We start from the raw sequence: 23,384 nt of genomic DNA on the forward strand, positions 1-23,384 counted from the left end.
GAATTTCACGTTTTTTTCTTATTCACAAATAAATCCTTGTTCTTGAAAATGTGAGCTCTGATTACAGTACATACAGGCACACGGCTATTACTACTGCTTGATCCTGCTCGTGGTCATGATGGGTCTGTTTCCCCAGGATCACTGAGTAAAATGCAGTAACACACACCAGACCCTGGATTAGATTCCATGTCTGTTTTTGACAGCACCATTAGAAAATTCAAACCCTGGATCTGAACAATAGCAGGCTGGCATAATTTGTTTGTTTATTAGGATTTTATCATCATGTTTTACACTTTGGTTACATGCATGACAGGAACGGTAGTTACAGTCATGGACAATTCAGTATTTCCAATTCACCTCACTTGCATGTCTTTGAACTGTGGGAGGAAACCGGAGCTCCCAAAGAAAACCCTATCAGACATGCAAACTCCACACAGAAAGGACCTGGACCGCCCCACCTGGGGATTGAACCCAAGACCTACTTGCTGTGAGGTGACAGTGCTACCCACTTAGCCACCGTGCCGCCCCGGCTGGCATAATTTATCACTGCACCATAGGTGCCTTTAGGTATATACATACGCAACACTGGTTTGCCAGGGGTAAAACCAGAGTCTGATAATATATAATTTGTCCCGTTAAACTATTTTGTCACAGACTTTTTGTCCTAATACACTATATGGCTAAAAGTATGTGGACACAATTCTTAATTAATAAATGTGACTGTTCCAGCCAGTTATTACTATCATATATTTTATTAATTATATCAAAAGTGTCGGGGACAGTGGTAGCCTAGTGGGTAGAGCTTTGGGCTATCAACCGGAAGATTGGCGGTTCAAATCCAGGCTCTGCTATGGAGCCACTGTTGGGTCCTTGAGCAAGACCCTTAACCCTGTCTGCTCCAGGGGCGCCGTAAGGTGGCTGACCCTGCGCTCTGACCCCAGCTCCCAAAAACAAGCTGGGATATGCGAAGAAAGAATTTTATTGTACTGTACACCTGTGGGCCATTTATATGCATACACCTAAATAAAATGGGAATGGTTGGTGATATTAACTTCCTGTTTGTGCTTGGTTTTAACGTAACTTTATTCTTTCATGAGTTATTTACAAGCTTCTCTTTGTTTACAGCCATTGACATGTCGCAGAGGTTAACACGTGAGGAGCGGATAGAAATTGTGTTGATGTCTGGTGAACGCAGTACCCGAGTCATTGCAGCAGATTTCAATGCAAGACACCCTACGAGACCACCCATCTCCCATGCTACAGTTAGCAAACTGCTTGCCAAGTTTCGTGAAACTGGTTCAGTGTTGGATTTGCCAAAATGTGGACACATGAAAACTGTCACTAATGAAGAAACATCAGTGGCTGTCCTAGCTTCATTCAGCAAGAGCCCACAGCGTAGCACTCGCCGCATGTCACTGGAGAGTGGCATCAGTCGAACATCCCTTCGGCGGATATTAGCTACTCACAAATGGCACCCTTACAAACTCCAGCTGCTGCAGCATCTCAACGAGGATGACCCAGATCGGCGCACTGAATTTGCAGAATGGGCAAAACAAAAATTGGAACAGGACCCTCAGTTTACACAGAACATTTTGTTCAGTGATGAGGCAAACTTTTATGTGAATGGTGAAGTTAACAAACAAAACCACCGCTATTGGTCTGACACTAACCCACATTGGATAGATCCCTCCAAGACTGTTGGAACACAAAAATTGATGGTATGGTGTGGTATATGGGGTACAAAGATAGTGGGGCCATTCTTCATCAATGGAAACCTCAAGGCCACTGGATATTTGAAATTGCTACATGATGATGTGTTTCCCTCTTTATGCACTGAAGCTGGCATGTTCCCTGAGTTTTTCCAGCAAGATGGTGCACCACCACATTATGGGTGTCAGGTCCGAGCATTCCTAGATGAACAGTTTCCTTGAAAGTGGATTGGTTGTCGTGGGCCAGTTGAATGGCCCCCAAGGTCTCCCGATCTGACCTCCTTAGACTTTTATCTTTGTGTTCATCTGAAGGCAATTGTCTATGCTGTGAAGATACGAGATGTGCAGCACCTGAAACTACGGATACTGGAAGCCTGTGCTAGCATTTCTTCTGCGGTGTTGCTATCAGTGTGTGAAGAGTGGGAGAAGAGGGTTGCATTGACAATCCAACACAATGGGCAGCACTTTGAACACATTTTATAAGTGGTCAGAAACTTGTAAATAACTCATGAAAGAATAAAGTTACGTTAAAACCAAGCACATCATTGTTTTTCTTGTGAAATTCTTAATAAGTTTGATGTGTCACATGACCCTCTTCCCATTGAAAAAACTAAAGTTGGATCCAAAATGGCCGACTTCCAAATGGCCGCCATGATCACCATTCATCTTGAAAAGTTTTCCCCCTCCCATATACTAATGTGCCACAAACAGGAAGTTAATATCACCAACCATTCCCATTTTATTTAGGTGTATCCATATAAATGTCCCACCCTGTATATATGACAAATAAAGTATATCTTCTTCTTCTTCTAAATATAATATTATTCTTTTAACTCTATGGCAACAGTTGGGGAAAAACCTTTTATGTTTTAGGAAGACATGGTTTGCTCTTTTGAACTCTTCTGGAAATAAACGCTTCCCAGAAGTCCTAAAAATCTGGTAGTGGGTAGCACTGATAGGCTTTCTTTAGAACTGTACAACTTTAGAACTGGATTTAGTGCCTATTTCATGTGACAAAAGCATTACTAACATATATTTTAATAATTATATGAAATAAATGATGCATCTAACTCTATGGCAACAGATGGGGAAATCCTTTACTGTTCTGGGGTATAGGTTTGACTAATTTGGTGTGTAGAAATTTCAGTAGCCTGGACAGAATCTTCATCTAAACCCCTTTTAACATTTTTGGGGTAAAAGTTGAACACTGCAAATTAGACCAAACCAAAAACCTCCATTGATTAAATAGGCGCAAATCTCCACAAACACACTCCAAAATCTTGTAGAAATACTGTCCAGAAGAGTAAAGGTGTTATATGGTTTAACTGGGAGGCATCCTTGTAAGATGGGCAAGGATTTAAAAAAACTACAAGCCCATGTGACCAGGATCCCAATGCTCCTATTATGGTTAACCCAATTGAACAGGTCTCACCGGAGGTGTCAAACATCAAAGGTCAGATAAGATTAGGTGTACAATGCCCAGAATAAGGTTACCCAGACTTACCCCTGAAGCTACCACCTGCTCATAGGTGAGCAACTGGTGACTCGGCCCTAAAATTCGGGCTTTGCCCAAAATGACAATTTGACCATCTTGTGAGCTTTCTACACACAAGATAAAAGACAGAGGCTTGGTACAATGCCGGTCAGATGGCATGCATATGTTAAACAAAATAGATCCTGGCAATAAATTATCACAAAGTGCTACCAACAAAATGGCTGCTGATCCAGTGCAGTGTTTTAAAATGGAGGGAGGGTATGCCAGGAAAAAAAAACCGCCCTGACAAATTACAAACAAATTACCTCAACTCACAACATCATTTTAGGCGATCGGCTTCCTGTGCGACAAACAAATTGAAACCGCATTAGTGTCAACCTCTTTCCTATACGGCATGATAAAAGCTAAAGTGTCAGCAGGGGAGGAGCAGCAAGAGGCTTTTCCATCACTGATGGTTTTATTACATGCTGGCCTCTCGCGGTACAGCAGCGGGTGAGAAAACTGTTGGCACATGCGTTTGTGTGTGTCTGTGTCTTTTTTTTTGCCTTCATTCCCTGCAGTTTCCCTGAATGCCTGCACTCCTTGTTCTGTCTCACCTTCCTCCACGACTCCACTCTGGCTTTACACACTACACTCTAGCAGAATTCTGGGTAATTATCTCCCACAGTACTGGGTGGGTGCGTCTGTGTGTATGTGACATCCTGACAGCTTTTATGCAATTCCTGCCTTCCACACCTGGAGTTTGGATGCTCTGCTAGGGTACAATGCTGCTCAGTTCTCAGCTTGGCAGTATAACATGGACCCAGTGTCTGGAAATTCCTCTTGACACTGTATTTTATCTATTATTCCTGCTGGTGTAAGTCTTATAATGACCTCCTAGTACTTCTTAGTCGACTAGAGGGAAAGCATTCAGTTCTGGAAAACAGTGGTCAATCCCATGGGGTAAGTCCCAGAAGTATTTTGGAAAGAAACATGCCCTGCTAGATAACAGGAAATGTTTCTAACATTGGGATGTTTCTAAGTTGGGATGCTCTGCCAGGGTACAATGCTGCTCAGTTCTCAGCTTGGCAGTATAACATGGACCCAGTGTCTGGAAATTCCTCTTGACACTGTATTTTATCTATTTTTCCTGCTGGTGTAATGTCCTATAATGACCTCCTAGTACTTCATAGTCGACTAGAGGGAAAGCATTCAGTTCTGGGAAACAGTGGTCAATCCCATGGGGTGAGTCCCAGAAATATTGAGGAAAAAACATGCCCTGCTAGATACCAGGAAATGTTTCTAACATCAATTTGAAGCAGGTTTATTCTTTTAACACCCATATTTTCATCATTTTTTGTATAACAGTTTTATTTCCCACCCAGCAGCTTATGAAGCAGATCCGTGTAACTGTAAACAAAGCCTTTAGATTCCTTACTTTTATTAATATTAGAAAGTAATGCTATTCCTTTTCATTCAGGCAAATATGCTCTTTGGACTCCTGGACATAAACGCTTCCCAGTAGTACTAGAAATCTGGTAGTGGGTAGCACTGATACTCTTTCTTTGAAGAAGAAAAAACATTATACTGTAAAAAAAAAAAAAACTCCTAACCAAACAGAGTGCACAAATTAGAATTAGACATAAGAATTAAGACTACTGCATGTGCTGGCCAGGATTCAGTGACCAGAGTCAGATAATTTTTACTTTTCATAAGGACTTTATTTTCATAGAATATGTCCTGTTAACTATTTTGTCACAGACTTCCTGTGCTAAAACACTATTTGGCTGAAAGTATGTGGACACAATTCTTAAGTAATAAATGTAACTGTTTAGCCTGTTACTACTATCATATATTTTTTTTATTATATCAAATAAATTATGCTTCTAACTTTATGGCAACAGATGGGGAAAATCCTCTCCTGTTCTGTGTTTTAGCAAGACATGGTTTGTTCTTTTGAACTCTTCTGGACATAAACACTTCCCAGAAGTCCTAAATATCAGGTTGTGGGTAGCACTGATACCCTTTCTTTAGATGAAGAAAAAACATTATACCGTACAAAACTTCTAAACAAACAGAGTGCACTAAGTATCAATACTACTGCATGTGCTGGCTGGGATTCAGTGACCAGAGTCGGATAACTTTTCATAAGGACTTTAATTTTATATAATTTGTCCCGTTAAACTATTTTGTCACAGACTTTTTGTCCTAATACACTATATGGCTAAAAGTATGTGGACACAATTCTTAATTAATAAATGTAACTGTTTCAGCCAATTATTACTGTCATATATTTTATGCTTCTAACTTTATGGCAACAGATGGGGAAAATCCTTTCATGTTCTGTGTTTTAGAAAGACATGGTTTGTTCTTTTGAACTCTTCTCAATGCTTCCCAGAAGTCCTAAAAATCAGGTTGTGGGTAGCACTGACACGCTTTCTTTAGATGAAAAAAATAACAAAAAAAAACATTATACTGTACATAACTCCTATCCAAACAGAGTGCACTAAGAATCAATACTACTGCATGTGCTGGCCAGGATTCAGTGTCTAGTTAATGTGACAAAAGCAAATCAGGAAAACAAGCCAAAATATTGATATTAAAAAGGATACCACAAATTGGATTAACACCAAGTGGTGGTGCAGCATCCTGTTGAGGGGACATAATTACAAGGCCTTATATATTCATTCTACAGCATAACTTTAAACTTCCCTGTGAGGATATTCCACGACAAGTGAACACAATCAAACACTTCACGTACAGCAGTAAATACAGCCCCAAATAAAGTGCTTGAACATGCAGAGCACACGCCGATATCTCCCCTTCCCCTGCGTGTCACTTGCCGGCCCCATAAGTGCCAGCGATCTCTCCTCAGTCTACCGCACTATTTGCATTACAAATGAAACACAAGCATCAGTGCTGCATATTTATGAGCGCGGCCATTCCAGTAAGTGGCAACTCTCCTGCATATTTATTGAGGAGGTTGTTCTAGCGAAATGAGGTTCTTTTGAATTCACATGAATCTCTCATTTCAGGGGAAGGATGCTCCAAACGCATCTAAATGTCGTCCACTTGTCATCTGTGAACGTGTCTCCTGGAAGATTGAGCACGAGGTGCTATTAAATCAGCAGCCTTCACTTCATTCAATAACAGCTTCTATTTGAATGAGTGAGTATGGCTATGTGTGTGTGCTTGTTTATGGGTTGTTTGTGAAGATAGAATGCATGACAATTTGATGAAAAATCCATTTCCCAAAGTGCATCTTAAGTTGAGGATGCATACGAAATGGATCCCAAATGTGCTATTTAGATGTTACTCATTCTGAAAAACTGTGTACGCTAGTAATAGGAATAATTATAAATAATTCTAACCCCAACATGACTCCCTTCAAAAATGTGATCAACTAAAATACCAAATTGACAGTCTTGTTTGTACGTGAGGCAACATTTCCAACATTAGTGTAATACAAGTTTTATTGTTTATATTAAGCTAAATAAGTATTAAAACAAAGTCCTGATCTCAATCCCAGACAATACCACATGAGAACATAGTTCACTCTGCTGTCTGGGTGGAATTGATGACATTTCTATTTATTATTTAAATGTGACTGGTGAGCTAGTGTTGGGAGAGAAGGGCTGACGTTCATGACTTGGCACCAGAAAGCACCACCCACTAATGCTCTGATGGGACATCTTCAGTTGAGGTGGGTCTTATGAATTGCAAGTGTAGTTTATGATGAAGCATATGGGCTGCATTGTTAAAATCTGGTGTAAGAATCTCTCTTGGAAAGTATCTTCTAAAAACGACTATTGGGGTCTGTTCAAAAACCTAGTGAGCTATCTACATAGACAGCATTTTGCGTCATCCTATGCGCTCCCGAGATGAAGGCTGTAAAAATTCTTAGATGCCTTACAATGCTGCCTACCAGGGTGCCTTATTTCGAAGCGATTATCTGACTGAATAATGAGGGAGCATCCGATGCTTCCTTAGCAGTGAAGGCAATCCCAGCATTCAGTGCGGCACAAATTTTCTAACAAAAAATTACAAATATGGCAGACAAGTGCAGAGCAACAAACGAATGCACATCTTTTTAAATGTAAATAAATTCTCATTAATTTTTAATTTGTATAAAGGTGCACAAGTATCATTTATTTGCAAATTCGGGCTTGTCAGTGACAATTTAACCATTTTCGGTACACAGAGGGAGATGTTAGCATGCTAGCGGGTTGTGCCACCTCAGCCCATGTCCTGATTTGAATGGTCTCATGAGTTTGATGTCTTATTAGAATCCTCTCCACTTATGCAGCTGTTTAGGTAGGCAGTTGACAGCAAGGCAGCTCACTAGGTTTTCAAACAGTTAATTGGTTGGGGTTAGTTTCCATTGGTTGGATAACAAACCTGTGGACATACCATTGTGGACATAGCTGATTTTCTGTTGCTGATGTCATTTAAAAGCTAAGGAGAGGTAATGTTGAGTGACGAGTAATTTTTGTTGTCATGTTGAATGCTTTGAATGGAAACTAAGGCCTGATGGAACACCAAAAGCTGCTCCGAAGCTTTGTGGCAAATGACTTTAAAACACTGTAATTTTTACATGCTTTATGGGGCATTGGTTGTCATTGTTTGCAATACCATTTTATTAAAATATAATAATAGCACAACTGGCACTTGGTCTGGACAGTCTGGATTTACCAGTGTGGTGCTACAAATACTGTAGTGAGTGAGCGACAATGAGAGTTATATGAGTATATGTGTAGGTCTATTTTGTGTTTACTTATGCATGAGTTTTTATAACGAAAAGCATTCATATTCATTTGTTAAGCTATATTTTTGCATCTCTTTGCCTTCCCATGTTTGCACAGAAGTGTGGCAGAGCCAAGTGTAGGCATCTGGGTCTGTGTGTGTTTAGCCCTACACAAAAAAGGGAAGAGTAGGGCAGTCAGTCCCCCTGAGAAAGCTCAGCTGTGTTTTAGTCTTGGCCGTTCTCATCAGGTTAATGTGGATCACTGAATCATTGTCACATTAGTTAAATTAAAGTCAGTGTGCGGTCAGTAACAAGAACTAAAGTGTTTACTGCATTATATTATATCTTACATGAAATGACAAATTAAAAGTCAGACGTGGATTTAAATTGACATTACTTTCTCCTTTTTAAAGACTATGTTTTAAATGCACACAAATGTCAACTGTGGATGTTGATGTGCTATAAAGATTGGCTATTGTAGTGCCAATGAAATTAAAAGTGTAATTTAAAACTAGGAATGGTTAAAAGCTCTAGGATTGCTGTAGTGTCCTGATTCATGATTCAATAAACATTCCAAAACAGATTAAGGGTGGAGTACCATGTCATCCTGCTAAGCCCCACAATTATGAACCATTTAGGCTATTTAATATTTAAATTATTAGAGAATGATTGGGTCCCTGGGAACTCCTTAGCTTTTCACTAAAATTAACCAATAGGAGCTAGTGTAAATCCGCAGTCTTTTCACTATGTGCAAACATCACCTACAACGAAAAATTAAGGTATCAAAATATTCTGACATTAAGCACTAATTATATAAAATTAACGCAAACTATGAATCTGATAGGGAAGTCCTGCCAGTTTGTACCAGTGACCAATGTAATTCAGTTTACTAGCAATTAACTCTTTGGGTGACCTATTTCATTGAATTCTGTTTGATGTTTGTAGGTTCTGGCTAGCTAGGCTGGTTACTGTGTGCTATTGCTGTCTAGAGAAAATGACAGCTAGTAATGCAATTTTTAAATTTTGTTAATTTCATTGTGTTAATTGTAATTAGACTCAAACACTTAAAAATAGTTACCAACAGGCTGTTATTGATGGTTATTATGGAGCTTTTAGCTGTCCTGTTGCTTAAAAACTTAAATAAATAAATAAATTACTCTAGACTTAAATAATAAAATCAGACTTGACATGACCATGTTAGCTTGCTGGCATGTTATGTTGCATTCAATAGAAATAACACAACTGCACTAATTTGACTAATTATTTAGTAATAAGTGGTTTGGTATGCAAACCAACTGAAGGATGTGTTTTATTTCATACAGTTTTAATGTTTGCTATAAATTAGAGACAATTATTGTAAAAGTACCTTCATGTTTGTCTACTAATAAAATAATTCCTGAGAATATAACAGCATAAATTGAGTCCTTTAGGAATTGGGTTCTTTAAAACTGCAGCTTTATAAGTACTTATAATTATTGTTCTCTTTTGGACAAAGCTACATTGACATTGTACATTACTTTTATAGGAAAAACAAGAAAAATAAGAAAATAGATATACATTGTAATGTAAAATATATATTTTTACCACCTCAGGTGATTTTTAAAGGCCAGATCTATGAAGACTATAAAGGTCTTGATGGAGTGAGGGAGGCAGACTTGGCTATTAGGGAAAATATATGAGATGCCTTGTTACTATGCAACACAACGAAGGACAATTTCGGAGAGCCATGTCTGATGGTGCCTCATGGCTTTGAGAAAAAAAAAGCACTGTCTGATAACTACCTGTACTTCCAATGTGAATGAGCTGTGAACATGTGAGTCACCTAAAACATAGATACAACCAAACAAACAAATGCTTTTTCACCAGATTTGTGACATAACCACTCATAAGCCAATTGTAGTGTAAGTTTTCTGTCAAGGCTGTGTGACTAAATCTGGCTTGACAGTGACTCATTGCAAGTCACGAAACGTTGAACTGTTGTTCATCACAGCCTGATGTTTTACTAAGAACTAATATTAATCATTTCATTAATTAATTCATTCATTATCACATTTGTTTTCTCATTGTATAATTTGCTACTCTTGCTACATACATAAACACACAATATTGTGCATGGCAAAGGCTGTCAAGTCCAGTTGGTTCTTAAGTATTTCCTAATAAATAGTTTATTGATATATTGAATATAAATTGATAAATCATTTTACATTTATTTTCACCTTTAATCGGTGCAATTTAATTTAAAAACAAGCTGAAATTGATTAGAGGGGGAAAATATAAATAATACAAATAAATAATAATGAATGAAGAAGTGTACTCACCCATATCAAACTGGGGGTGTGGCTGTGTTCAGAATGAACCAATCACATTTAAAATCATGTTAAATAGTAGTCAGTGACACCTGCCATTAATTAAAGTGACTAATTAACCCCATATAAAGTTCAGCTCTTCTAGCAGGATTTTACTGACATTTGCTTAGTTACAATCTTGCTTATCTTACAGCAAAAGCCATGTCAAAAAAATTTAAAACAATGCAAGTTACTTGACTTTTTCTAACTGACCATACTCTAAATTGGATTAAACTTGATGATCTAGGTAGCCTGCTGTTGATTTGGAAGGAGCTAAATCTACTATAAATATAAGTGCTTTTTAAATTTTGACAGTATTTATTATATGATATACTATTTTTACTGTAGCAACATATTAACCAGTGATTGTTTGGGAATGCTTTGCTTTTTTTACTCCAGCTGTTTCATCAGTTTGTTCATCAGAGCTGATGCTAATATTCCACAATAAATGCTCCTTTAGGTTTTCTTTACTAAAAGCAAAAAAAAACTAAACAAAAAAATCCAGTAATTACTGGCAAGTTGCCCTAAAATAAAGGAAATAAAGCACACTGGGGCATACAGGGAAATAATCTATTAGGATAATTATTTTCTCATAAGGCACAGTCCATTGTGCTTTATACCCTACTTTAGATTTCTATGTCAGTGACCATAATCTATAATTAGGTGAGGCTCATTGAAAAACTAAATGCAAAATTGATGTGGGAAGTAATAAAGTGTAAGTGATTTCCCACTGTACTCTGGTTCAATTGTTAGGTATTTGTACTGTACTATTTCTTTCACTGAATGCTTTTTTATGTCTAATTACTACATTTCAAACAGAGAGTCTATACCAGACGTTATTGATTTAATTTAACATGAGATCAAGTTTGCAAATTATTACTGTTTGGGCTAAAAGCTAAGCCTAATTTTGGCTTGGAATCAATTTGCTTTGATGAGAAAGAAATGCAGCCTTAGGCAGCTATCACATGATTAAGTGTTTTGAGCTTCGTTCACCATGAGTTTGAGTGCATATTGCTGATTACCGCCATGTTTACGCCTTTCACACGATATGCAGCAAAACCCCTTTCTGCTGGCTGCGCCACTGAGCGGCAAGCTTGAAAAAGTATTGACTGACAGTATTAGCGGTGTTTTTATTTACATGCAGTTTTACATGAAATGTATTTTACTTTAATAGAAAAAAGCTTTGGCAACGGTCATCATTTAAAGACGTGACGGGATAAAAAAAGGAAATGGCTTTATGAAACTTTATTGCTTCAATCAAAGGGTCCATTAAATCGTATTAAACAAGCGATTCCAGAATTAGTAAATGTGGGATTGCTATCTAAAATGCAAACCCCCATCTTCTTATTTCACAGCTCACTAGTCGGCATGCCGTACTTTTCCCACGATGCCATGGTTCTAATTTAACGTCTAATACAACAGTCCAGGGTTTTGTGAAACAGTGATAATCAGTTTCTCTCCAGCATGTCTGTGCTTTGGACAGATTTTTCAGCACAGTGGCAAGCTGTAAAAACCATAATGCTGTAATCAATAAAGTAATAGTATGCGCTTTATAATAATCATAGTAAGTCATCTTGACAGTGGCATACTCTTGTCTCCAATATAACACTACACTAGAATAGTAAAGTTAGAGTATATTAAAGTTGTATGTCAAGCTTATGAAATGCTTTTCATTACTGTTCAAGTAAAACTGTTTTGTAAAACCAGACTCATTTTAGAACGGATTATAGAATAATTAACTGATTAGGTATGTTGCTAAACGATTTATTTTGAAGATTTATTTATTTATAGATTTTATAGATCATATATTTTATAGATCATGTAAAAAAGTCTTTATTTTGAGATTTATTTTGTCAGTTATTTTGAGATCATTTCTAGTTTAGCAGTGCTTAGGTGGAATGGGGGTGGATGTCTTGAAGCTGGAGGTGTGAGGGGATTTGAGAAGCGCTTCTTGGAGGAAACAACCTACATAAAGATGTAAAACCAGACAAATTTTAGAATAGATTAAATAATTACCTGGTTAGGCATGTTGCTAAACTATTTAACCGCGCCCCCCCCCCCCCCCCCCCCCCTTTTTCAGCTCGTCCAATTTTTACCTAATTACATTATACTTTCTCTCTACTGGTGCTGACCCCCGCCCCTGATTGAGGAGAGCGAACTGACACACATCCCCTCCAATACAGGAGCAGTAGCCAACTGCATTTTTTCACCTGCACCAGCCGAGTTCATATGCGAATCAGCCCTGTGCATGAAGAGCCACACCCTGATCAGCATTATTCCTATCCCTACCCAGCTCCCTAACCTTGTATGAACAATAGCCAAATGTTGTTTATATAGCTGCCCAGCCCAGCCGGATGGCAGAGCTGAGATTCGATACGATGTATTCGAAATCCCAGCTCTAGTGTGCTAGCGTATTTTACCGCTGCGCCATCTGATCGGCTAAACTATTTAATTTGAAGACATCAACTTTGTTCAATAAAATTAGCTTTTTTATAGATTATAATCCACTGGATGTTACAGAGAGGTTTCATGTGGGAAAGTCTGTTTCTTTTTATTTTTAGATTATTTCTAGTTTAGCAACGCTGAGGTGGAATGGGGGAGGATGTCTTGAAGCTGGAGGTGTGAGGGGATTTGAGAAGTGCTTCTCGGTGGAAACGTTCTACATAAAGGTGTAAAACTGTTTTGTAAAACCAGAACAGAACAGATACTTAAATAATTAACTGTTTAGTAATGTTGCTAAACTATTAATTTTAAAGACTTCATTTTTTCAATAAAATTGATTAGTTTTTTATAGATTATAATCCACTAAATACTACACAGAGGTCTCATGTGGGAAAGTCTGTTTCTCTTTATTTTTAGATCATCTCTAGTCTAGCAAGGCTTAGGTGGAATGGGGGAGGATGTCTTGAAGCTGGAGGTGTGAGGGGATTTGAGAAGCGCTTCTCGGTGGAAACAATCTACGTAAAGGTGTTGAAAGCAATGCGAACTGAGGTGTGATCTGAAGAGAAGAGCTTCATTACTGCTCTTCACAGCCACCGTCAGCTTCATTTCTTCTCTGATTTAAAATGGCTGCTGGGGAGCTCGAGCAACCTGCAGGCTACACACACAGCAGTATCTCACTGCAGTCTACCTTGACAATTCCCTCGCTAAACCCTGGTAAGCGTGAAACCTACGGCACATATAGCCACCGGCAACATACACGCTTCCATTCGTTCATCCATTCACTCATATGTACATTTGCATTATACAGTAGAAGCAGCTAGAGGACAGGTATAGGGAAGAGAAGCACTTACTGGTGGTACAGTTAATCCTGATACAGTCTAGATGGGGGAGAACAGACAAGATGTAAATTCAGCCTTCAAGGTTATGACTGCAGACATCAATTACAATACAGTGTCCACAAACTGGGGACGGACACACAAACGGGCTCTGTCGCACTGATCAGACACACTCTCTCCTTTGCTTTTTTCTCTCTCTCTGTCCTTTGCCTCCCACATTCAGATAATGAACTCCAGGTGGAGGGAAGACTCACACTGTCCTGCACATAAATATTCATTACCTAACTGTTCACTAATATATTTAAAATTAGGGAAATTTGGCAAGTACATCCACATCCATTAGAGATGCCTATAAGCACTACTAAATCGATATTCATAGAGAATTGTTAAATTTTTTATTGGCTGCAGAGACAGAGGAAGGACAAAGGATAGAACAGTCTGACCAGTGGGACAGTACATCCTTTTACCAGTGCTGCTGCTGCTTCAGTGTGCGCATATGTTTAAACCATATTTCCCTTTAATAAGCAAAATCTGACAAATTTAAAGAACAAGTGAAAAGACTAAACGGAGAGGAGACTTGTGCTTGTCAGGCACACTGCAGCAGAGTGCTGGAGCATGTCCACCATCAAGCTAAGCCTCTTGGGAAAGGAACTGAATTCAGAATGCTTTCTGGGAAGAAAACACTTGCAAACCCTCTCGTCCTTGACAAGCAATGCTCTAGTTGTTTCACCTGTAAGAACTTAGGAATTAATAAAGTCTACAGTTGCTTTTTGTCTGAATGTTTTTATGCAAATTGCAAATCATCTAGAAATGTTAAATCAGGTTTTTCCACAGTAAAACCTACAGTATATTTACACCTATCAGCCAAAACATTAGGACCACCCACCAATAATGTGCATGCCAATTCCAACTTCATAAGAAATGTTCATGTCACAATCAGTAATATATTACATTTTGGGCTGATAGTAGTTAATCATAGTACATGTGTCAAATAAAGAAGTTATACCTGGGCAAAAAGACCTGAGTGAATTAGATAAGGACCATTTTTTATTGGCCAGACAACTGAGCTGTAGTATTTCTGAAAGAGCAAGATGTGCTTACAGGCAGACATGGTGAGTACCCACCAATAGTGGGCCGGCGAGGGACAAAGCACGAACCATCGACATGTTGTTGGGAAATCAAGAGTCTTTGATGCCAGAGTACATAAAAGCTTTGGTGTCTGTTACAGACCACCAAAAGAGCAAGTGTGGGAGGTAGTGTGGCTCAAATTGCAAAACATTTTAATATAGTGATAGGGTGAATGTGTCACCACAGACCAGTCAAAGTGCCCAAGCTAAAAGCACCTACAATGGCTATGCAGGCATTGAAACTGGGGACAGGAGCAATGGAAGAAGGTCAACAGGTTCCACAAATTCTGTTTTCTCCAAGATCACATGGACAGTCTGGCACATGTGCATCGTTTACCCAGGGAAGAAATGGCACCAGGATGCACTCTAGGTCACGCTATAATGTGATGTCATGGTACCAGATACAACATGACTCATTCAGATGTCCTGTGGAGTCCATGTCTCAGCAAGTCAGTGCTGTTTCGACAGCATTTTAGGTGGGTGGTCCTAATATTTTGGCATGTAGGTGATCAGAATCAGAATCAGCTTTATTCGGCAAGTATGTTTACACACACAAGGAATTTGTTTCCGGCTGATGGACAAAACCGTGTATCTATATATATACCAGCTCAGATAATTTAAATGTTTGGACTGAAACAATGTAAACTGTCAAGATAGATAGTATTTGTTAAAAAAAAACAATTATTTTACTTCAAATAATTAAAACTGTATTAACCTAAAAAGCTTAACTGAACTTTATTGATAATCTGTTTTTATTTGTCTTCTGCCCTTATTTAATCTATACTGAAGGTTTAACAGCTACATCACCTAACATTTATCTTTAATTCATTTTATTTTCATCAACTGCTTTATCCTGATCAGGGTCACAGCGTGTCTGGTTTCACCATAAAACAAGACAGGAAGGCAGTGATACCCATCATTAAAGGAATTCAGCCACCCCTCAACCCCTCATCCCCACTCTTTAGAGTTAATCATGTCTGTGTAGATGCCCGGTCAGCCAATAGTGAGCTAGCGTAATAGACCACTGTACCACCCAAGTGCACCTAACATTTATGTTAAAATTGTTTAAAAATTATGTAATCGTTGGTCATTTTAATTAAAGTAATAACAAACATAATTAAACAATTAATATTATGTTCTGTTAATGTCAACTAAGCTATGACTAGTTGAAGTAAATTATGGTGTAAATCTCAATGGTTTTAGTAAGATTTTTAAGATAAGATACATGCCTTTAGATAGACACTGTATTTTTAAAGATAAAAAGTTTCTTTTTTACTCTTCCTTGGAGCAATTATTTGGATGACTACTTCTACCCTTCTTCGATGATAACAAACACAGCCACTAAAACTTTATTTACCACCAGAGCGATGCAGCTGCCTGTTCTGTGGCTACTGTAATGAATAAGACCTTTTATTGTGTTCCCACTGCAGTGCAGAACCATGCCGTCATTATTACCCTTTCCAAAGTAGACCTACAGAATAGGGGATCAATAATTTTCCGTGCAGCCTGTCCAAGGGCAAGCGTGTGCTGATGGAGTTGAGGGTTGCGAGAATTTTAGAGCAAATCACAAATCCAGCTCATCTCTTTCCCATGAGGCTGAAGCCCATTGTGTGTCGTCAACCGCAGCAAATATGTGGTCGCAAACAGCCAGTGAGCAGCGCGTGCCCATCCTAACAGGGAGTGCAGTTGTCTCTGGGGTAGAGAGGAATGATTCGAGCGTGTTTATCTCAGGATATGCCTGTGTGTGCGTATGTGTGTGTGCTAGGAAAAAGGTGATGGCTGAAGAAGCTTGTAGAATAAGGGCAAGTTCAGACATGCTTTTACTAAGTGGACTGGCTGAATGTCATAGTGCATGTCGGGAAGCCTGATGGCAGACAGTGACATTATTGAGAACACACACCTCGTGAAGGGATATGTGCTTCTGGTTATGCGCTAGTCACCCTGGGCAGTAAATCATGTCAGTGTGCATCTGGACAAAGCTTACATAGCAGGATGAAAGCACACAGGGTAATTTGATGATAGGAATTTGATGTTTTTTATGATTTTGTAGAGCAGCAAAACGTAGCCAAACTCAATAATATGGGCAAGGGGACAATTCAATTATTTATTATACTTTCACTGTAGCTGATTAATTTTCATACATCTTTACTCTCCTTCTTTCTCTTGGGGGCTTAAAGAAGATTGGCTAAAGATTATTTGAAAATTGGTTACATGAAATGCATTGCATTTATTATGCAGACGTACCTACTGTCCTCTTTCTACCTGCAGAAACCCCAAGGTGCATGTTATTTCTATTTAATTATTATTTTAAAATGTTTCCCCATATTTGTCTCAATCTAATAATTGCCAATACCCCAGAGTTGAGACTATTGCACCCCCTACGACACATGCACAGTCATCTGCTGCATCTTGTCACCTGCCACTGGTGAAACAAAGAGCTCTCACAAAGAGCACTCACAAAGAGCCGTACCATGTACAAAGAGACACATGGTACAAATGCAGACTCTTTGAACAGACAGCAGAGGTCACTATTGTACAGTGCCAATAAAACCCAGTCGACCTTCCTTCCTCAGGCACAGCCAAATGTGCATTTTCAGATTCTGGGCCAGATCAATAGGATTGCATGGAATTCAAACTCAAAATCTTGAGATGTTTTACATTGAGGCGAAGTGGTGCAATGCATGGCAACATAACTGGCTTACACGCTCTCCTACATTGAGCTTCAATTTTGCCATGATATGCCATTTTTATTAAACATTTATTTATTTATGCATTTTACCCCCTTTTTCTCTCCATTTTAGTGTAGCCAATCTGCCCAATCTCTGCACTCCTCTACTTTCTGTACAGGCATCCTGGGCAACCAAGGTTCCCCAACACAGCATTGATGACCCCACCCCTTAGTCCGGTCTTTCCAACCCAGCAGACTGGAAGCCAATTTTGTCTGCTGCAGGCATTAGCCAATTGTGCCTGCTAGAGGGCGCCCAGTCGACCAGCAGCAGAGGAGAGATTCAAACCCGGGAGCTCAGAATCTCGGTACTGGTATGCTAGTGCATAATAACGATGCGCGCCACCTGGGCACCTACAAAACACATACCTTTGTGAGATATTCCGGTTAGAAAAGAAAATCTTTGGTGTGTGCTTAATTGTAGACTGATCAACTATTATTTAGGCTACATCGTTTATATGTAGTACAAATTACCTGCCATCTTAAATTATTTTTTTAGAAATGTGAGATTTGCAGATTTGTTTGAATGTTGCTATGATTTTAAGACATCCTTCAACTATTAAAAGTACATTTTGTCTCACTGAGTTTCTTACTAAAGTTGCAAGTGCATACACACTATTTGCAATGGAATTATGCAAAGTACGCCCTTTAATCCACAGCTTCAGCTGGATTTCTTTGTACTCTTGATCTAATACTACTGAAAATTTATTTTATAGCATTTTGAACCTATACTATCCTATTGCTGCTACAGCTGATGTAGAATCTAAGATAAGATAAGATAAGATAAGATAACACTTTATTGATCCTGAAGGAAATTGCAGCATGAAGGAAATTGCAGAAACCTGACGGAAATTGCAGGGTGCTCAACCTGAAGGAAATCTGGGTGCTCAAAGCAAAATCCGGTCATAGATTAAACTAATAAATGTTTTCTAACATTATAGCCATAATATCCAAGAATGTAAGAGAAGTAATGGGTATTTTTGGTGTGTTAAAGGGGAGTAATTGTGCACTCCATGGTAGGATGGGATGTTGCGTGCTCATCTGGGAGTGTGCGCTGGGCCGCAGACTCTGGCCGTTGAAGGGTGTACACCCTCCTATTCTCTTTAATACATATAGACAATAACGTTGTATACAGAATGTGTGCAGGAATGTAAAACTGCTGCATTTTCATAAAAGTAAAGACAGGGATCAGCAATATATTTAACTGAGAGACTATAAAAGTGTAATCTGTAAATTATTAGTGCAAGACATTAGTAACATAATACATATGGCTTTTATATCTGGTTCATATACTGTCTAAGTGTCTTTAACTCTTGAGCATAAACATTAATTGGAATAATTATGATTAACAGTGTGTGCATATGTGTTACGGCTGTAGAGACAAGTGCTCTGGAGTACCTAGATTGACTGTGAGTCGGACCCGTCCTCCATCCAGTTCTAACCGAAGTGTATCTGCAGAGTTGCGAGAGGTGGTGGCCATCAAAACCCCATAAGCCCGCTGAGATCGGAAGCGCAGGGATACGTCCTCAGCCTCAGTATGCATCACCACCGGCAACTTGATCTTCATAAACTTACTGCCATCATAACTGAGGATAGTGGCATCTGAAAAAAAGAAAGTGCAAGAATTTAGACGCTACTATAAACCACCGAGCAAGAAAAGTAATTCTGGAGGCGGGTGAGTGTGGTAAAGCCAGCACTGCCCCATCCATCATAAACCCCCAAGGTTCATGGAGACAGATGAGTGACAGGTTACTACAGCCTTTTACAACTGAACACTGAGGTTCCCAGCAGCGCCGGACAACCATACAACAGTGCTCACCATCACCACACACATAAACTACTGCACGAGAGTCATAAATGACAAAATTACACCCCAGCTTCCATTAGTTTCTTTTTATATGAGGCATGATTAATTACCACCATCGCTGGAGGTGTATTTCTACTGCTGTGTGGTACAGTTTGGCTTTGGAACCCTATTTTACAGCCAGAGCCAGTCTCCATTTTTCTAATCTGTTTATTCACGTGGCAATCACTTCAGTGGCCTGTTGAATTAAGCAGCTAAATCCTGAGCACAGTTTCTTGTGAAGATAGCAGCCACCCTACTAGCTCACTGATAGAAAGCTATTGACCAGGCTAAAAAGACGAGGAAGCCATAAAGCAAATAAACCACGGTCTAAAGCTATTAGATCTGCATGAGACTCCAGCACCTACTGCTATAATTAAGCACCAACCAGAAATATGACGATGAAAATGGCATTTAATCAACTTTAACCCTTATAGACTAATAATGTTCTGGGAATATCTGCTCTATCTATACAAAAAAACCTTCCACAAATGTATTTATATGACCTGATATATCAATTATAACTCAATAATAATGATAATAATACAAACAACAATTTACAAAAATAAGAATTATTATTACTTAACTTTATTTATGACTACTACTACTAACTACAACTACTCCGACGACCACTACTACTACTAATAATAATAATAATTATTATTTTATTTTTAATGTTTTATTCTGTTTAGGGTCATTCTGTGTAAACACGTTAGGCCAATAGCACTGCTGAGATCTCAGATCCGCAGATTAGCAGTGGTGGCAGTGGCTAACATCCATTATTATTATTATTATTATTCACGCAAATCATGTAGTATGTTTTGTGCTTCTGGGTAAGAATGTTGTAATTGTTGGGAAACGGTAACTTTCAATGATCAATTATCTTGTTAAAAGATCATTTTAACTAATATTGTGGCCACTTAGGTGGCGCAGCGGTAAAAACACATGCTGTAACCAGAGCTGGGATCTCGAATACATCGTATCGAATGTCAGCTCTGCCTGCCGGCTAGGCTGAGTGGCCACACGAACAACAATTGGCCTGTTGTTCAGATATGGGCGGGACTAAGCCGGATGAGGTCTCTCTCTCTCATGACTGGTGCAATTACGAACTCTGCTGGCTGATTAATGGCGCCTGAACAGAGATGAGAAAAGAGTGCTCTCAGGGTGTGTCTCTCCGTACACAACGCTGAGCTGCACTGCACTCATCAAAGTGTAGGTGATAAGATGCATACGGTATGCTGCCCACGTGTCGAAGGGGGCGTGGGTTAGCTTCGTTCTTCTCAAACAGAGCAGAGATCGGCATTGTTGGAGAGGAAGCATGATGCAATCGGGCTATTGGATGCACTAAAAGGGGAGAAAAAGGGGAGAAAATAAAATAAAAATTTTTTTTAACTAATATTGTATTATTCTATTGAACACAGAACCTGAATTCATTCATGTATTAAAATAGCACACAGCTAAAGTGAAAGAAAGATTAACAAAAAATGTGAATCTAAATTTTTTTGTCACTAATAATCCACATCTGCTGTATTTCTGGCAAGATATTTGATATACAAGCAGAAACTACGGTGGCCGAGAAGTGCAAAACAAATTTACATTTCAGAAAACAAAATTACAAAAAAACAAAAACAAATTTACAACAAAAGCAAAAACAAATTTACAAGTGCTCGGGTACCCAGTGTTTGTAAATTTGTTTTGTCATATGTAAAAGTGTTTCAGCACTTGTAAATTTATTTTCGGCATATGTAATTTTGTTTTCTAAAATGTATATTTGTTTTGCACTTCCCGGCCGCACATTTCTGACGGAAAAGGCAGGGACAATAAACCGGAAGTGCGTGTTGCTTACCTGCTGTCAATCAAACTGTTTCTCAGCGATAAAGTGAACGGAGTTTGTGATGGTGACGATAAACAAGGTTTTGTCTAGTTTGTGGAAATCATTTTATCCAGTTGATCCGCTATTGTTTTTCTTGTGGAAAGTTTTGTGCAGATGTTTAGACGTGGCGTGTGCATCTCTATTTACCGTCCGCTCTTCTAAACATCTAAGGAATTCCCACAAGAACAACAAAAGCGAAATAATGAAAATAATTAACACAAAATGGACAAAACATTGTTTATTAGGGACGGAACATTTGATACCGAGGCTTTAAAGCTTGTTTCACTTTTGTAACACTGGACTCAGTGTATCGGAGCTTATATTAAAGCAGCATGTGCGGGACTGATGAAGCTTTGGTGCTGTGTTTTATCTCACTCACTATATAAGAGACAATCAAACCAGGGTTACCCACCGTCCTGTAACATACACAATCCTTCTTTATCTGGAGACCAAACGCCGCGTTCAGTATTGAACTGATACAGGACGCTTTGTTCCGTATTTTTATCAATGGGAGACAGAGGGAATTATATTAAGTAGTATTCACTTTTATTCTTAGTAACGGTGTGTGTGCGCTGGTTATAGCAGCAGGGGGGGACCTTACACAGTCATGAGAACAAAGGTTTTATTTATGGTGTTTAAAATTTATTATTTTCATTCTTTATAATAAGTCAGAACCATATTTTAGGCAAAACAACGCACTCCGCCTACTGCGCTGCTCATACATCGGTTTATTAAACAGGTTATGTCACGTTACTAAGAATAAAAGTGAACACTACTTAATATAATGAATTAAGCAGCAGTTTCCTTCTGTTTTATACACCACACCGTCTCCCATTGATAAAAATACGGAACAAAGCGTCCTGTATCAGTTCAGTACTGAACGCGGCGTTTAGTCTCCAGATAAAGAAGGATTGTGTATGTTACAGGACGGTGGGTAACCCTGGTTTGATTGTCTCTTATATAGTGAGTGAGATAAAACACAGCACAAAGCTTCATCAGTCCCGCACATGCTGCTTTAATATAAGCTCCGATACACTGAGTCCAGTGTTACAAAAGTGAAACAAGTTTTAAAGCCTCGGTATCACATGTTCCGTCCCTAATAAACAATGTTTTGTCCATTTTGTGTTAATGATGTTCATTATTTCGTTTTTGTTGTTCTTGTGGGAATTCCTTAGATGTTTAGAAGAGCGGACGGTAAATAGAGATGCACACGCCACGTCTAAACATCTGCACAAAACTTTCCACAAGAAAAACAATAGCGGGTCAACTGGATAAAATGATTTCCACAAACTAGACAAAACCTTGTTTATCGTCACCATCACAAACTCCGTTCACTTTATCGCTGAGAAACAGTTTGATTGACAGCAGGTAAGCAACACGCACTTCCGGTGTTATTGTCCCTGCCTTTTCCGTCAGAAATGTGCGGCCGGGAAGTGCAAAACAAATATACATTTTAGAAAACAAAATTACATATGCCGAAAATAAATTTACAAGTGCTGAAACACTTTTACATATGCCAAAACAAATTTACAAACACTGGGTACCCGAGCACTTGTAAATTTGTTTTTGCTTTTGTTGTAAATTTGTTTTTGTTTTTTTGTAATTTTGTTTTCTGAAATGTAAATTTGTTTTGCACTTCTCGGCCACCGTAAGAAACACAGAAATTAAGAGCAAAATTATTGGAATAATTATATTCCAACATAATTATGAATAGAATCTGATACTGCAAAATGTTCCTAACTGCATGAAGTATGAAGTTTGATATTTATCATTTTATTTTTGGTAAAGAATTTATTAAGATTAATATTGTGGTAAATCTAGAGGAAACACTGACCACAAGGCCTAAATACAAACTGGGTAAGACATTACAGACTTACACACTCCTTTATTCACTCACACCTTCACCAAAATAGTGGCACAGCTGGTAGAGTGGGTGCTGCAAAGTAACGTGGCTTCACAGGTACTCTGGATTCCCAAAAATATTGGGCGGATTGGTTATTTTAAAAATCTATTTGCCTTGCCTTGCTATGCAGCCACTGTTGGGCCCTTAAGCAAGGCCCTTAAATCTGTCTGCTCCAGGGGCGCAGTACAATGGCTATATACACTGATCAGCCATAACATTAAAACCACCTCCTTGTTTCTACACTCACTGTCCATTTTATCAGTTCCACTTACCATAAAGGAGCACTTTGTGTACAATTACTGACTGTAGTCCACCTGTTTCTCTACATACTTTGTTAACCTGCTTTTACTCTGTATTACTTAC

At 38.7% G+C, this 23,384-nt stretch overlaps 1 protein-coding gene across 5 annotated transcripts in view; it reads right to left on the reverse strand.

The window, feature by feature from the left end:
* Nucleotides 1-23,384, reverse strand: part of nrxn1a (neurexin 1a) — a 267,067-nt gene that overhangs the window by 113,184 nt on the left and 130,499 nt on the right. For all 5 annotated transcript variants that reach the window (XM_063002922.1, XM_063002923.1, XM_063002921.1 and 2 more), the window contains 2 exons: nucleotides 18,801-19,004; nucleotides 13,566-13,592 (listed from right to left, as the gene is read on the reverse strand). In XM_063002922.1, coding sequence (XP_062858992.1) covers nucleotides 13,566-13,592; nucleotides 18,801-19,004 — 231 coding nt within the window. The remainder of the gene's footprint in view (nucleotides 1-13,565; nucleotides 13,593-18,800; nucleotides 19,005-23,384) is intronic.

This window comes from Trichomycterus rosablanca, chromosome 10 (assembly GCF_030014385.1).
Source record: "Trichomycterus rosablanca isolate fTriRos1 chromosome 10, fTriRos1.hap1, whole genome shotgun sequence".
Taxonomy (NCBI): domain Eukaryota; kingdom Metazoa; phylum Chordata; class Actinopteri; order Siluriformes; family Trichomycteridae; genus Trichomycterus; species Trichomycterus rosablanca.